This window comes from Myotis brandtii, unplaced genomic scaffold (assembly GCF_000412655.1).
Source record: "Myotis brandtii unplaced genomic scaffold, ASM41265v1 scaffold471, whole genome shotgun sequence".
In the NCBI taxonomy this organism is placed as follows: domain Eukaryota; kingdom Metazoa; phylum Chordata; class Mammalia; order Chiroptera; family Vespertilionidae; genus Myotis; species Myotis brandtii.
The window spans coordinates 2,360,867-2,378,112 of NW_005367989.1; the positions used below are offsets into that span (position 1 = coordinate 2,360,867).

Here is a 17,246-nt window from a genome sequence, read left to right on the forward strand (position 1 = left end):
TATGGCTCAATAAAGAAATTATTGATGCCAATCTCTCTCTCTCTCTCTCTCTCTCTCTCTTTCTCTCTCTCTCTCTCTCAACTATTAAATTCTAGTTACCTAACTCATGTCATGGAATGTAGCAGCGGTGATACAATGATTTTGAATTGTTTCTCTGCCCTTCTCCAAAGGGAGGAAAAAGGTTATCAGACATCCCAGTAATGGAATAGTTCAAATAACTTATTTCCAAGGGAAGAATTGTGATTAGTGTGAAGGGTGGTGTGAAATTTCTATATTCTGTGATGGACAGGAAACAATTTGTAACTGCCACATTGCTGGTCTGGCTTGTAGACACTTGAGAAAGTATTTCTTCAATGAATGAGTTATCACACCTCAAGTGTGCTGGGTCAGAAAGCCCATGGGACCACTGTTGTGCCATTTTGAAAGTTAGGCAGTCTAATCTTTGCAGAGGCACTGGAGTGCTTTTCAGACAACACTGAACTTCTGCAATACCAGGGATGAGGGGGAAAAAGACCTAAGGGGACTCCCTCACTGTGATGTCTATTGATCAAGTACTTGTACAATTAATTTATTGATTCATTAGCCTTGAAAACAGTACAAGTAATTATAATTCTGAATCCTGTTGCTAGCATGCTATTAAATTACCTGGTTGCCAGAACAGTGAAGTCACAATGTTATTTCATCATATTATAGTACAGCCAATAATGTTATAGCTGTCTGTAAGTTTTCCGACAAATCTGGTCTCACATCACCATGGAGACCAGTTAGGACCAGTTATCTTCTACTTTATTCTTTCAAGTGCAGGAAGGCAGCAAAGAACCTGGAGGCTGCTGTTACATTTTGCTGCTGGTTCACCAAGGAGTTTGTCAGTCAGTACAGTGTAGCCAATGTTAAAGGTACTTGAAACAGACCTGAACAATTGTTTCTTTTGTACTCACTCTGACTCTCCCACAAGGAAACACAAGAGACTTAGTATATTAAGGGTATAAAAAATTCCATATTTGATGATATGGTGGTGGTGATGGTAGTGGCAAAAACTAAAATAGAACAGGGATATAGGCCAAAAAACTTTTACTTATATCTAAGGACTGACAGTGACAATGTCAAATTCAAGCTCGTCACCAAAATGTATTCCTCAACTTTCACTCTGTTTAAGAAAAAGTAGAAATCTCTATTTAAAAAAAGCCCATTTATGCTTTAAAAAAAACATTTTATTACCCTTAATATACCAATGTAATGTTTTCAAAATTCTTTCATTCCCATTAACTTATTTGATCCTTGCAATACTTTTATAAGTTAACAAGCACAGATAGGATTATCTCCATTTCTCAGTCGAAGAAGTAATCTCAAGCAGGTTTCTGAGCTTGCAAGAAACAGGGTTAGGTATAAGATTTCTAATCTACCTCATTTTTCTGCTATGGCAACTAACTTTCCTCTGATAAAAAACAAAAATATGTGCAACTATATATCCTTCCTTATAAAACTCATCATTTTTATTTTGGAAGACATTTGTGATTTGCATAGATTTTTTCGAATTTACTTTAAAGGACAAACTTTTTTTTTTAAAGAAGGAACATGTCCTCAGACATTAAACCTACTTGTTTATTTACTTAGTGAATGTGAATGTCATCATGTGCTTACATACTGGGTATACAAAGTTAATCGCAGCCTTTATAGTCTTCAGTCTATAGAGGGTGAGGAGTTGAGATGGTAAACAATGACAATATAACACAATAAGGACCATGATAGTTAATGGAAGCACATGGGAAAAACTCCTCACTCAGATTAGGGCAGGGAGGCTGAGAGTGGAATTCAAGGATGTTTCCTAAAGGAGATGATGTCTAAGAGGAACCCTGGGGATGAATCAGAGTTATCCAGAAGAAGATAAGGTCTGATATTCTAGGCAAAGGGACTCTCATTTGTGAATTCTCATGTTTACCAATTCTTCCCTTTTCAAACTTTATTAGTTTTCTACACCTCTCCTCACTTTTCCAGACTAAGAATCAGGGGTCCTCAAACTACGGCCCGTGGGCCAAATGCAAATACAAATATTGTATTTGTTCCCGTTTTGTTTTTTTACTTAAAAATAAGATATGTGCAGTGTGCATAGGAATTTGTTCATAGCTTTTTTTTTAAACTATAGTCTGGCCCTCCAACGGTCTGAGGGACAGTGAACTGGCTCCCTGTTTAAAAAGTTTGAGGACCCCTGCAGAATGGTCAAATACCCATACAAGTTCCCAGACAAAGCCCAGATGCCCACAAGTTGTCCCTTTGCCCTCTTTTATGTCCTATGATATCACCAAATTTGGCTGAAACTGAAGTTGCTGACAATTACTGAAGATTAAGTGACTACATGTCCCTTAGAAGACTTAGAGAGTGATGAGTATTGGTATCCATCTATTCTGCGAGGTAGAAGTACATTGATAGGGCACCCATTTCTCAATTTGCAGACAGCAAATAGTAACACTATGTGAGAAATTTTAAATTAAAATGAAATGTGCCAATAGCATGAAAACAACAAGGAACAGTGTATTTTTCAATTTTCTTTCATGAAATTGGATTCATTCTAATCTTTGACACTGCATTAATTGAACACTTTTTTCAGGATCAAACAAAAGCAAATATTCCTTCTATAGGCAATTACAGATGTCAAGAGGTAGCCCTAGGAACTACTTAATAAAAGAGGCAATTGAAAACAACATTTGATGGAGCATCAATGCTAAACGACTCATTTATATTGTACTTGTTTGTGACTTTCCCCTATCTATTGTATCTTTTGTCTCTTTCCCAGTTTTAAATTGGAAAAAGAAACCAATTTCAGGAGGTTTTCCTAAGGCTTGCAATACAGCCGCTCACGTGGTCTACAACTCAAACACCTTCTCATCCTTCATGGTTATTTAGTGGCCTCAGAGCATTTTATATTTTTCCCAATGTACTGCTGTAAGACATTGTTAGTTTTATTTTAAAACAATAAATCCCATATTTCCTATTCTCCGCTGTGCCTATATTTTAGGATGGTGCCATTTATCCCACTGCAAAGCTCAGTTTCCTGGCAGCATATCATAAAAAACATGTTACTTTATGACAGGTTCTTTATTGTTTGTTGTCAGCATGATTGCCTGGGAGAGTTATTTGGTACAGCTCTATTAGAAAACAAAGTTAGCCTTTTTCCCTTTTCAGGGATGTACACTGGGGGTTTGGGCTTGTTTGAGGGAGGATAAAAGTTTATGTGGCATTACAAATCCTGTGCATATTCCAAATAAAACAATGCAGAACAGGATTAATCAGACAGATAAGTGCTTTTAAAAATATATTTCAAGTGTGTAACTCTATGTTATTTTTGTTAAATTAAGAGAAAATATAAAAGTAAATAGAAAGAATAAAATAAAAAACCCCACCCCCAAAAGCTGATGGAGGAGCTATCTATCCTCTTCTCTACTCCATAGAATTAAATCATACTAACCTCCAAATGTAAAACAGGGTAAGTGTCATAGATGATAATATGGAAAAATCAATTATGAAGTTGTGATTAATATTGTTTCTGGTATTTAAGAAACATTGCAGGAAAGTTATTAGTGATTTAGGAAATGAATAATACCTACTATGCATAGTATCTAAACTATTAAGTTTGCTTATGAAATTGTTTTTGACAAGTACACCTTTTACAAATATGCTTTCACTTGGAAGTAATAAATAAATACAAAGAAATGGCAATGTTATTTGAACCATATTCAGAGAAAATACTTTTTAAAACACTTTGATGAGACTTGATTGGAATACTTCTGAATGCTGACTGTCAAAACAATTTTTTTGGAGATAAAACCTAGCCCGCTGCATTGTAGACCATAGAACAACATCAGCTGGATTTTCCACTAGGTGGCAATGAAAGGGGAAGAACACACAGTAAAAGAGATGCCAATATAGAAGAAGCCTGACTGGGGGAAAGGACTATAGATAACTGGAATAAAAAGAAAATAATGGTCAAACTTTTTTTTTAATGGAAAATTGAAAACAGTAAATATTTTTATTGGCCTTACCTGTGCCCATACTGTTGCAATTTTTTAAAAAATCAGTGCTATTAGTTTTTCTATTTCTATTAAAATCTGTGTGGACTCATGGCATAAAGAAATCTTTGTTATGTAGATTGGGTGGCTAGAAGGCAAGAAGTTAAATCAGTGGTGGTTTTCCTTCTCTTCATGTTGATTTCTGCATGGTTAGTGGTTTTGGTTACAATGCGTTGGTGTCAATACAATCATGGGCTCTCACAGCTGGAGGAAACTGAGTGAATCTAATCCAAACCTCTCAGTGTACAGGTGAGAAATTGAAACCCAGGCAGGGGAGGGGGCTTGCCTCAACTCTTCGTCAAACCAGAGGAAAAATATGATTAATTCTTTTTTCACTATATTTCTTACCCACTGCTATGCATTCACTTATTAACACTAAACAACTGTTTATTAAATATCTGCTAAGTTATAGGCAGAAATTAAAGCTCAGATGGAACTTACATTCATTCTGGGGAGAAGAGATGGACACAAATGAATAAATGAGTAAATGTATAGTATGCCAGGTGGTCACAAATGCTATGGAGAAAAATGAAGCAGGAAATTGTTGTGCCTGGAGAGAGGTCCTTATTGAGAAAAAATTTTTTTAGGAGAAACCTGAAAGAGTTAAGGGAATTAGCATGTGGATATCTCAGAAAGGAGAAATCAAGGAGTCGGGAATATAGAGTGAAAAGAGCTGGTGTTCGAGCTGTCTGTTATGTTTGAGGATAGCATGGAGACCAGGGTGGCTAGAATGAGACTGAGAGAAGTAGGCAATGAGGTAACAAGATAGAGTGAGGATGGAAATATTGTGTTAGTATTTTGGATCTCCTTCTGTGTAAGATGGGAAGCTATCAGATGGTTTTGGATAGATAATCAGAATGCTCTCATTTATAAAAAGCATTTTTTTTGGTTGCTGTTTGACAATATACTGTAGGGGGAGAGAAGTACAGAACATTTAAGAGATCCTTAAGAGAAGAGGGTGGTAGTGGTGGATGTGGTGCACAGTGGGCAGATGCTGGTATATTTGAGGGTATAGAAAACAGGATTTGAAGTAGAAGAGAGAAAGCAGAATCAAGGATGACATCAATATTTTTGGCATGACTCGTTACGAATACAGAGTTGTCATTTACTGAGATGGGAAAGGCTGTGGTGACAGCAGGCATCAATGAGACTATTAGGAGTTAGTCTGGAACATCTAAGTTGATCACAATTTTAGACATCTAAGTAAGGATACTGAGCAGGCAGTTTGATATGTTCTTCTGGAGTTCAAGAGACAGGTCCTGCTGGGAATAGAACTCTGGAACTTGTCAGCATGCATATGGTATTAAGAGCTATGGAACAAGATTAAATTACTGAGAGATGAGTGTGTAGAGAAGTCCTAGCATTGAACCCTGAAACAGCCAACATTTAGAAGTTGCTGAGATGAGGAAGATTCATCTAGAGACTGAGGAAAGCAGCCTATGATATAGGAGAGAACTAGCAGATTATGGTTCCCTGAAAGTCAAGGGAAAATAGTATTTCAAGGAAGATGGAATGGCCAACCCACTCCAGTGTTGTTCATGCATCAAATAAGATGAGGACTAAGAGTGGACCATTGGATTTAGAAACCAATGAGGGTAAATTTGAGAAAAGACTGATTGGAGTAACGGGAGAAAAAGCTGAGTTGGAAAGAATTCAAGAGAGAATGGAAGGGAAAGGAATTGGAGTCAATGGATATAGACAACTCTTTTGAATTTTATATGAAGAGGAGCAGAAAACAGATGGTAGCTGAAGAGGGATGTGGGATGAGGAAGGGTATTGTTGTTGTTGTTTTTGTTGTTGTTGTTTTAAGTGGGCAAATAACTCAGGATGATTCAGCATAGTTCAGAGGATAACACTTCTTGATGCTATACTAGAGCAGCCTTCTCCTGCCTCAAAGGATCAGGCCCTTATTACCACATGAATCTCCTTGAAATGCCCTTTTCAATTAGGCCGCCTTTCCCCATTCCTATCTCTGTTGCAGACACATTTTAATAGACATCCAATAATCAGCTTCCCAACAATGTTAAAATTCCTTAGCTTAGAATTCAAGGGGCAAAAATCTGTTTACTCTTTGCAACAGCAAATTTGATCTTTTTTTCTACATCACTTTCCACCCTGGTGCCTTGTTAGTGTCACCTCTCTTCAGAACTGTGTTACCCTCCTCTTCTTTGCTTATGAAAATCTCAATTGTTTCTGGACCCTACTCACATATGACATGTTATATGATCCCCTTGTTGATATCACATGTCAACTGCAATAGTATTTATTGTCAAAAACATTTTTTGGCTTAGATACTGGCCTATATACTAAATATTTTTGTATCTTCCATAGTATTGATATCAAAGCACAGGAATGTATTACATAAAGATATGTTGACAAAAAATGAATAAATTACTACACTCCAGGTCTGCTACCTTCAAGTCATCTGTTCTCTTTCCTCTCATCATTCTGTCTCTGCCTTGGTATGATTCAGATGATTGTCACCTACTCATATTTAACTACAATTCCTAGCACTGTGTGTGAAACTGCATGGCCTAGTTTACGTAGAGTTGGGGAAATTTCTCATTTCAAGGCAACTGAGAGCCTCCTGCTCAGTAACCAGGAAGCTCCACTTGAAGGAGGTCCCTTATGGTAGAAACCAACGTTTTGACATAAACTGAAAAGAAGGATGAGATCTAAGAATTCAAGTATTTTTTCAAATATATGTTGCCACTGAGTAGACAGAGGCTTAATGAAACATCTCTCTGGTTAAAAAAATATTTGAAGAGCTAGTTTTTAGGTATTTTATACTTGCAAAATTTAATCATAATTCAGTTTGCAAACACACACACACACACACACACACACCAAACACACAGTGTGTGTTTCATTCTCATTAATATTGAGTGAAGTTCCATAGTCTGTCAATAGAATTCTCTCAGAAAGAAAAGATAGTTGTCTGCTATTAGTTTTTGTTTAGTTTTTATGAAGGAATTAAATACCTTATTAATTTTTCTCAACAACCTAGCAACATAAGTAGAAATCACTCGTCCTATTAAAAGAGTAGAGAGTTGGGGCCAAAATTACTTGCTTTAATGAGTTGTCAGCTGGACACTACTTTGTCTTAGGGGCTGGAATTATACCTTAGTTTCCTAAAGAAAATAATTGGATAATGCCAAGCTGGGCATATATAAGGCACCTTACACTCACACAAGTCCCTGAGACATGGCAACTTATTTTATGTTGAGAAGGATGGACTGTTTTAGGGCATTTTATGTTCTATTGAACACATTTTTAAAAAATCTTTTAAAATTTCTTTGCTTGGATTTTTCAAGTCTTACAAACTGTAAACTCCTTGTGGGGGTGGGGGAGAATATGTCTGGTTTCCCTAGAATGTTTCCTTTGTGCCTGGCTTATATTGGGGCTTAAAAGATGTTGCCTGAAGGACTAAATTAAAATATTTGTCAGATATATTTTGTCAGTGTGCATTCAAAGAGAAGAATGATTCCAGGTATGAAAATGAGAAACGTGTGGAAATCAGCATTTTAGATGTATAATGAAAGTGACTTTTACCAAGGAACTCTGCCAATCTTCCTTCAAAATAATTAACATGCAAATTGGAATTCATATTGCATGCCAAAAAATGGTTGTTGTAGAGATGATTATTAGTACGTAGGTGGTGTTTATGTGGATGCACAGATGTGTTCAGAAACTTCTGATCTATGTCGCACTCTGAACAACCCAGCCTGTATTCACAGATGAATTACATTTCATTCCTCCATTATCCTGTGCCACAATTGCATCTCACATATTTAAACAGGTGTGCCAATTTATCCAGAGAGAATTACATTTTGTGAGAAAACAGCTTAATGAATCATTTTGCATTTGCAATAAGTATAATTAAAGCTTCTCAAGGTGATTAAGGTATAAATTATTTTTGAGAATTAAAATGTTACACATACACTCTCCATTCTAAGTCTGAGTTACCAGTTCACAAAGGATTTAGTGAATAAAATTATGTGTGGTATCTCTTATTTTGAGAGGTAGGGAGTGGAAATATATCTTTTCTTATTCTGGTAATATTTTTATCTGGTCGCTGAGAAAAAATTATAATTATTTTTCCTATATGATATTTCATTATACACATTAATATAAAACTGCATATAGAAATAGCTGTCAGTTTTTGGAAGAACACTAGAAATTTTGCTTCTGGATATATTTCCGTTACAAGCATGCAAATAGGAAAAGGTTTGAATTCTTATAAAAGTGTTTTAGTCTAGTTCTGAAGTTTTCTAGCAGATGTTGGAAACTAGCTTACATAGTTTTAATTTCTAGATAGTTCTTTTCTATTCATCTTTAATAAATACAAATATTCAACTACCACATGCCTTGGTTACCTCCTTACAAAATTATAACTCACTCTGTATTTTTTGGGGAGGCTGAGTAGGGTAGTAGAGAAAACTCTTATTTTAGAGTCAGGCACATTTGGAATGCTAGCTCTGCCTTTTACTAGCTGTGTGACCTGTGGCAAATGATTTAACCTCTCTGCTCCACTTCACCCCAGGTATGATCTGCTTCAAAGAGTTGTTTGAGGCACTGCCAGGTAATTAGTATTCATTAAGAAAAAGGTTTGTTCCATTCTTTCTTTTATCTTCCTTTTAAAATTCCCACTGCAATTTAGAACAAAACAAAATAAAATCTCTCCCAAACATACAAAAGTATTTCAATGAAAATAGTGTTTGATGAAAGTAATTTCCTTACCTGCAAGACATTGTGTCTTTGGAAAGCAGTTCTTTTGAAGGATGTCAGTATAATATTATTAAATAATTCAAACCATGAAGAAACAGATAATTATCATATAATCCACAAATAAATTTCCATCTTAAGATATGTCTTGATTTAGTGGCTCACTTTCTTGTCATCCTACTTAACTCATTTTTCCAGATATCCACATTTTCTGGAGAAAAGGCCTGGTAAGGTTGAGAAAAACAAGAATAATGGAGAAAGAGGACTCTAGGACACTTAGAATCATGTAAGAAGAGGCATCAATGCAGGGATGTGAAAGTTTAATGTCTTATTTTGACCTTTTATAAGGGAAAACTTCATTTTGTTGAACTTTCCATTCATTGTGGGTAGAAGGGAAAGACTTTATCCTTCATCCTCTCCAATTCTGGTCTCTCATCCAGTAACTTCAACTCTGGAAGATCCGTAACAGTGGAAAAATGTATCCAAGTTAATTCTAGATCCAGCAGCTCTAGAGTCAACTTGGCAGGTGGGGTGGAGTACAATTCATTATTGAATTAAAAAAGAGATAATGTTTAGATTTGGAACGTGGACACTTAACTAGACATCAACATAACGCCAGAAGAATCAACTGACCAAGAAATATGGGTCTGACTTGAAATGCCTAGCAAGGAACTGTCTCAATTTAAGAGGGGCCAGCAAGGCACATAGTGGCATGCTTCTTGTGGAATACACCTGTGAGTGTGTGTGTGTGTTTGTGTGTGTGTGTGTGTGTGTGTGTTTCCCTCTTGTCTCCTGAGGCTCTCAGATTCAGATCTGGCCACTCTTCCTTTGGCCTGTATCGTTTCTGTTCCACTCTGTTTTCTCCCTTAGCACCTGCTAAAATGTAAGAAGTTGGATTTCAAGTGCTTAGAATTTTATATCTCTGCAACCAATGACTAAAATTATACCAAATCTAAATATTTTTTTATTATGCTGTTTCCCCCCTGAGTCCTAGATTTCCCTCTCATTCCCACCATTTCTGGTCCTTCCTATTTCTATTTCAACCTGTGACCACTCCATGGAGGATGTCTTCTCTAGCATGCATATTTCTTCCAGGATCCGATTTTCTTTCCTCGACTTTATTCCTGGGTGCCACCTCTTTGGCTGCCTGTCCTTAATCTTCTCCCATATGAACTCTTAGCACATATGTTCTCCGTGGAGTTCAGTAGGCCTGGGTTCCAATTCAGCCTCTAAGTCTTACTGGCTTGTGACTAGGACATTTCTTTGTTCTCTCCAGTCTCATTTTAATAGAATGGACTTCTTGGGGGGGGGAGGGGGTTATGGTGAGAACAGAAATAGAAAATCAGTGCCCAGCAGTCGGTTTCCTGCCTAGGCTATGCTGGAGTAATGCAGAGCTAAAGACATCTGCATCCAATGATCAGAGAAACTTGGGATTCCAGCCCATTTCCAGTGGAAATTTATATTCAAGGAACAATGAAAGTCCTGGTGCACCGAGATCAACCAGTTCAAGTTGGTCCCCAGTCACTTAGCAATTGGACCACACTTACCAACTCACCTTTCTCTTAAATGACCTGTTTCTGTTCTCCAAAAGAACCTGCACTGACTGTCTGCTGTCTTTGTTCAGTTTGAACTTCAATGGATGCTGATCCATTGTGACCCACTTCGACCCAGCAGAGAAACTTGCCATGAGCTCCCAGCCAGGATAACGGTGAGTCCCCTTGACCATCTGCCCCTTCCACCCCGCTGATGCCTCTCCATCCTGCCTCCCATACTCTTTCTCCAAAAAGTCTGGGCTTTGCTGTACCCATCGGATAGATCCTAAGGAAGCACAGTCTGGAGGGTAGAAACCACCCAGGGGTATCTGATTCTACCTTTGGTCGCTTACTCCCTCCCAAAACGCTCCTCCAAGAAAGCTGAAAGTCTACTCGCGGCCCACCGAGGCGCACAGGCCACCCGAGGAGGCTCTGAGGACAGCCAGTGGCGGCAGTGGGCCGGGTGGGCGGAGGCAGAGCCTGTGTGGTTGGGGAAAGGGTTAAGGGGACTGTTGTCATTTTATCCGTCCCCCGGGCCGGGCGCAAGCTCTCCTCCAATCCCCAGGACCCTCTCCAGGGCCATTCATAAACCGGAGGAACGTACGCCTCCCCCGCCCAGGCACCTTTGCAACCACTAATCCCGGGGGCGCTTTTTGCGGGGGAAGAAGTACCACTCTGTGCGCGTGGCGGGTCCCGAACCCCAGCCGGGCGGCGGAGGCAGAACCGGTCCCGGGGATTAGTAGAGGGTGGTGGGCATGGCATGGACGGCGCGGGACCACGGGGCCCTTGGGCTGCGACTGCTGCTGTCAGGGCTCTGCCTGTGCGCGGCTCAAGTAAGTTGTGCGAGAGTTTGGGGCGGGGGCGGGGCGCCTTCTCACTTTCTCCCCGTCTTTTTCTCCACCAGCCCAGCCAGGCTCCCGATCAGGTAAGCTGGGGGCGAAAAGTGTTTGCATTTTCCCAGCGCACACTGGGGAAGGTGGGGGCGCAGCTTTGAGGGAGCGGTAGGGAGGGCTCGGAGCATCCCCAGGGCTGAGGGTGGCGCATTAACTCCAGCCGGAGCACCTGCAGCAAGTACCATGGGAATCGGGACCCCAGATGACCCATGGGTCCGGGAAAGGACACCTCCCTTCACTTGGGACCTAACCCTGCGGGCTCAGACCCTAAAGGCCCTCGGTGTCTCCAGACGCGGCTTTAATTTTTAGCTTGGTTTCCTTTTACCTGCCCTTCTCTACCCTCCCCTCTCCTGGACACAGCCAAAAGGGAGCCGGGGAAGATGGGGATTCAGGCCAGCGCCCCTAAACCTCCCTCTCCCGCTCCTGCAGCCCGCGGGGGCAGCTCTAAGCCATGCGTCCTGCGAGTGGTGCCCGTGGCCCGGGGATTGGCACTGGGCAGCCTTGGCGCCCATAAACATTTCAGCAACTTCCCAAAGGCACCGGCGTGGCCTCCCTCCCCGCGCCGGGGGCGGAGGAGTCCAGCCGAGGTTTGAGGTTTCACTTACAAAGACCCCATTGTAACCTGTCTGCTCATTGGAGTTTAGAAAAACAAAGTTTTCCTTGATGAAAGAAGCTCTTTTTTTTCTTTTTCTTTTTTTAAATTTAGAAGGGTGGAAAAGTCCCCACATTCCCTAAGCAACATGCTCACACTATTTCAAACGCCACCCGTCCCTCCAGCGCCCTCAAAGCTTAGCTGCTTGCAAGCGATAAGCCGAGTCACTCCGTAGGGGTGTCGTTTTGAAGCAAGGTGCAAAGACCTCATGCAAGAGGGTGTCCCTGCAGGTGAATCTGAAATGAGGCCAGGCGCTCGCTGGGTTTCAGGGACCTTCTGCCCACTCCTCCCCAATCTTTTCCTCAAGAGTATTTGCCCTCAGATTTCTACGGGGCTAGAGAGATTTACAAAACGATATTGTAATCCATCTGATATAGAGTACCGCCAGTCTTAGCTGTTCCATTTTAGTCCAAACACTGACTTGCAATTACTGATTCAATCAAGGTATCCAGTGACCACCATTTTCATGATTGAATCCTTTAAAGAAAAAAAAAGAGGCATCAGGCCCTGCCTTCCTCCAGACCCCCTTTTGGTTTAGTGCACTTTTTAGGGGTGAGGCCCTAGGACCCCTCCCCCACTTTGGGGCTTCCATGCTGCTCCGACCCCACTGTTCAGCCTCGTTCAGAACGTGGCAGAACCCAAGCAACCTGCGCAGCTTGGAAGTTTGATACATTTTGTTATATTGGGTTTCAAAACCTGGCCTCCATAGGGGGGTGTCCTTGCCCTGCGGAGGTGGGGGCCTCAGGACATGGCCCGGTTTCTCCTTGTTGCCCAATGTGTTCCCCTAACCCGTGTGTGCTGTTTTTGTCAGAGAGGTCCCCCAGGCGAGCAGGGTCCCCCGGGACCTCCGGGCCCCCCTGGAGTTCCTGGCATCGATGGCATTGACGTAAGTTTCTATCTCCAGCCCCTCTGTCTTCCAGTCCTGCCCTTTCCTACCCTTTCTCCAGCGGCTCCCAGGTTGTGTTTTGAGGGACAAGTTGCTCCCCAACCAAAGGCGGGATCGGACATGGGCGACAGTTGGGGGTTGGATCTTAGAAGACTCGGGATTTTCGGAGGGAGGAGGCAGTTGTCCCCAGTGGTCACGAGCCTCCATCATTTACCTTGTTTCTGTTCCCATCTGTGTGGTGAACATGGGTGGGATTCTCTCAGAGGGTCCCAGCATCTCAGTGACGACACTTTCCTTCTCTCCTACCCCTCCAGGGTGACCGAGGTCCAAAGGGTCCCCCAGGCCTCCCGGTAAGTTGATCAGCGCGTTTGCACTCCACTTGGTCCCTTTAGATGTGGTCCAAAGGGTCTCAATGTTGCACCTTTTTCTCTCCCTGCCTCCTCCTCCCCCTACTCAGGGTCCTCCTGGAGAACCTGGAAAACCGGGAGCTTCTGGCAAGCCTGGCACGCCTGGCGCTGACGTGAGTAGGCGTGTGTGTGTGTGTGTGTGTGTGTGTGTGTGTGTGTAGGGGAGGAAGGAGGAGGGAAGGAGGAAGGGGGAGACTTAGTGCTGGGAGGCGGTAGACCTAGTTGGAACAGGGCTGTGGCCCTGTAATTTGCCTGGCTGACTTGGAGGCAGCAGCTTTCTGCAAAGAGGCCCGCGAGGGTGAAGCTCCCGCATACCTCAAGGCTCTCTGGGGACTGCACGCAGCGCTGGCATTTCCAACTTTCAGAAAACAGCAGTGGTACCGGGTTCCTGGCTCAGACAGTCCGTTCTCCGCTCACCTTCTGCACGCTCAGCCCCGCTTGAGGGCACAAGGGGTGCTGGGGGAGATGGACGCCTACTGGTCTCTGCTGGGGTTTCGCAGCACGCAGCACGCAGCACGCTGTAATTGCTCTTGTCCTTTTACTGCCACTCCCTAGATTAATTCAGAAAAACAACCTCAGGCAGGGAAGAAAGGGGCAGAGAGAAAAAAGAAACTGGGGTTGAGGGGAGGGCCGGAAGTGCGTGGGGGTGTCTGGGGGTGGGGCAGGGGCAGGGGAATGGCCAGCACACATGGAATAGGAAATTCAAAACTAGTTATCTCTCTTTCCATGGGGTTTTCTTTGATAAAAATAAGCTGGCTAGGGTCGCTTGAAGAGAAACCAGCAACCCTTCCCCAATATACCCATCTCCATACTCCCTTCCCCCATCTGCAGGAAACTCAGATACTGAGTTCTATGGTGAACCTAACCCTGAATAATATCTCTTCAGAGAAAGATTACTTCAGGACTGTCAGCTTCTCCCGTCTTTGGGCACTCGGCTCATGCTGACTGAGTTCCCAGTGCAGGCCAGTCCTGGGCTTTGTGATTGAGACACCAAGTGGAGAAGGAGATGGCATCTCTTCTCAGAGGACAGACAGTGGTGCATCCCAGTTATCCTTCAAGTTATCACTTTAGGTCGTTTCCCCAAACGAAAGACTTTTCTGACTCACAGAAAGCACCTGAAAACCTATGATTGCAATTTCCAAGAATGTTTGATTTGATTTTAAGACAAATCCTTCATTTTGAGAAAAGCAAAATAGGAAGATTTCAAGTTAGTAAGATGTGCTTTCTTTATCCAGATGATCACAATGAGGACATTTGTCTATGGTATTTATGCTTTAGGAGATAGACTTTGTTTTACATTTCAAAGCCTCTAGTTTGAACTTTCTATGTATGTAGGCAAAGTGATAGTGTGTGAGGCCCCCAAGGACGAATATTTGGAGAATGCAAACTGAATATCAAATTAATATTTGTATAATATACTAACACTCTGAATGACTTGAAATAGTCTCATAATAAAAAAGTCTAATACATATAAGACCACTAAAAAACTAGTAGCCCAATATAGGTTGGATTTATTTCTGCATTTCTTTGAACCTTTGATTTGACTTTTGTGTGAAAAGAAATTTTATGATTGAATTATTATTATTATTGCTGTTAGTATTATCATTATTAATTTTTGCAGTAGTTGAAGCACCTGAAATCTTGTCTTGCTATTGAGTTGCAATAATCTCAGACAGAGGGCTAGACTTCTCTGTGCCTTAGTTTTATGGTCTTATGTAGCATGCTCAACAAATTCTTTATTTTTTACCATAAGGTCAGGAAGACAATACCTAGTTTTGCTTTATAATTTCCCTACATAAATAGACATTTTGGATAAACAAATGGAAGTGCTTTAAAATCTTCAGAAGTAAATGTAAATAACAATTACAAGTATTTTTTTTCTGTGTCTATAATTGCAGTACTATAGTACCGAACAAACCAGATTTCCAAAGTTAAAAAATGTAAGAGTAAGGCTTCTTAGCACCTTACTTTGTTCCTGGAAGGCCCTCAGGGAGAGTCTGATGAGGGCATTGAGTCAGTCTTCTGGGAGTGAGAAGGAAAGCAAGAGAAAAAGATAAAGGAAGAAGAAAAAAGAGTAAGAAATCCATCTATGTGCCAGTATTTTAGGCATTTCCTAGAACTAAGCAAAATATTAACTATACTAATTTGCATTTTTCTCAAGCACCCTTGCAAACTTTATTTCCTTTAACGTTACAACAATCTGGAAAGCAGGTTTGGCTAATATTATTCTCCACAGATAAGGAAAATGAATAATTATGAGGACACTAGGTTCCTTAGGGACCTAGAGTTCTTTAGTGGCTAAGAAAGAAACCAGATTTCTTGATTTTTAGACTTACTCTCTTTCTAGATAGTTTTGCTTTATTCAGATACAAATGAAGTTCTTAAATAGATGAATAATCAGAGAAAAAGAGTAACAGTGAATTTTTAGAATCTGAATTACTAATGAAAAATGATATGGATAATTCAATGGATAATAAAAATAATTTATAATTGATATTTTGTAATTATTTATAAATATTTCTATGGTTCTTATTTACCACTTTTTGAAGTGGAGCCACATGAGACTTATAAGATTCTTAGCCAAAAAATTTTCTTACTCCACCCTTTGTCTCATTTGACATTTTAAACAGGTCTTTTACTCTAAATTTTTTCTTTACATTGAGAATAAAGAAATATCAATAACTAGATCAGAGTTTGCTGTTTGTTTGTCCCTGGGACATAGGGAAGTAGGAAAGCTTCAATAATGTTTTCGTGATAGGTGAACCTGAGTGTAGTTGTAGGACCGTAAACTTCCAATCTCTGTCTTCTGCTGTTTGGTTCATTGCAAAGTTGTATTTTTTTTGCATTTAGTTAACATTACCAGATGATGTTTAGAAGAATTTGAAAGGAACATGGTTAAAGTAATTATCCTAAATTAAGTGGATTTAAAAAAATATATTTTATTGATTTTTTACAGAGAGGAAGAGAGAGGGATAGAGGGTTAGAAACATTGATGAGAGAGAAACATCGATCAGCTGCCTCCTGCACACCCCCTACTGAGGATGTGCCTGCAATCAAGGTACATGCCCTGACTGGAATCGAACCCAGGACCCTTCAGTCCGCAGGCTGACGCTCTGTCCACTGAGCCAAACCGGTTAGGGCTTAAGTGGATTTTTGACAGAAAAAAATAAAAAGTCATGGCAACTATTATGTCTGGAGTCTCCAGACCTGAGTCATTGGAATGCTGGAGGAAATATAATCAAGGGCTGATATTCCTTGTGCTTCCTGCCAAACAGCAGCATGGAAGTTCAGAACATAGTCATCTTCACTGTCATCCTATATAGAACTTTATCTTTATAAACATTCATATAAAAGCAATTCTTTCTGCCACTGGTAATATTGTTCTCTTTTATTTCTTTAATAAGTAAGAATTATTGCAAATTAAAATTGTGTGTGTGTGCATGTATGTGTGTAAATGTAATTGTGGGGGAAATATATATCTAACCTTTTTTAAAAAATATATTTTTATTAATTTCAGAGAGGAAGGGAGAAGGAGAGAGAGAGATAGAAACATCAATGATGAGAGAGAATCATTGATCATCTGCCTCCTGCACGCCCCCCGGGATTGAGCCTGCAACACAGGCACATGCCTCTGACCAGAATCGAACCTGGGACCCTTCAATCCATGGGCTGATACTTTCTCCACTGAGCCAAACCTGCTAGGCTTATATATAGAATCTTTTCCTTCCTGCTATGACTTTAAGTTATTTGCCCTTATAGACATGTAAAATTAGAGAAGTTGGAGCTTGGTTATAAGCTTGCACCCAAAGGACAACTATGTTATTATCTATCTTCTATATATATAAAAGGCTAAGTGACCAGCCGACTGGCCGGTAGGTATGATGCGCACTGACCACCAGGGGGCAGACACTCAACGCAGGAACTGCCGAGCGACAGCAACTTTGCAGAGTGCAGAGTGCCCTCTCACACTCTAGGACCCCTCTGGGGATGTCCGAGAGCTGGTTTCGGCCGATCCCTGCAGGCCAGGCCGAGGGACCCCACCTCCCGGAGGGACCCTGCTCACTCCACAGACACCCTTCAAGCCCCA

General features: G+C 41.0%; 1 protein-coding gene across 2 annotated transcripts in view; it reads left to right on the plus strand.

The window, feature by feature from the left end:
* Positions 1-17,246, plus strand: part of COL9A1 (collagen, type IX, alpha 1) — a 95,308-nt gene that overhangs the window by 10,914 nt on the left and 67,148 nt on the right. The window contains exons 6-10 of one of the 2 annotated variants that reach the window (XM_005875865.2): positions 10,414-10,497; positions 11,226-11,246; positions 12,678-12,752; positions 13,067-13,102; positions 13,210-13,272. In XM_005875865.2, coding sequence (XP_005875927.1) covers positions 10,414-10,497; positions 11,226-11,246; positions 12,678-12,752; positions 13,067-13,102; positions 13,210-13,272 — 279 coding nt within the window. Of the gene's footprint in view, positions 1-10,413; positions 10,498-10,846; positions 11,155-11,225; positions 11,247-12,677; positions 12,753-13,066; positions 13,103-13,209; positions 13,273-17,246 lie in introns of those variants that run through there. The other variant, XM_014547408.1, reaches the window with a different exon arrangement.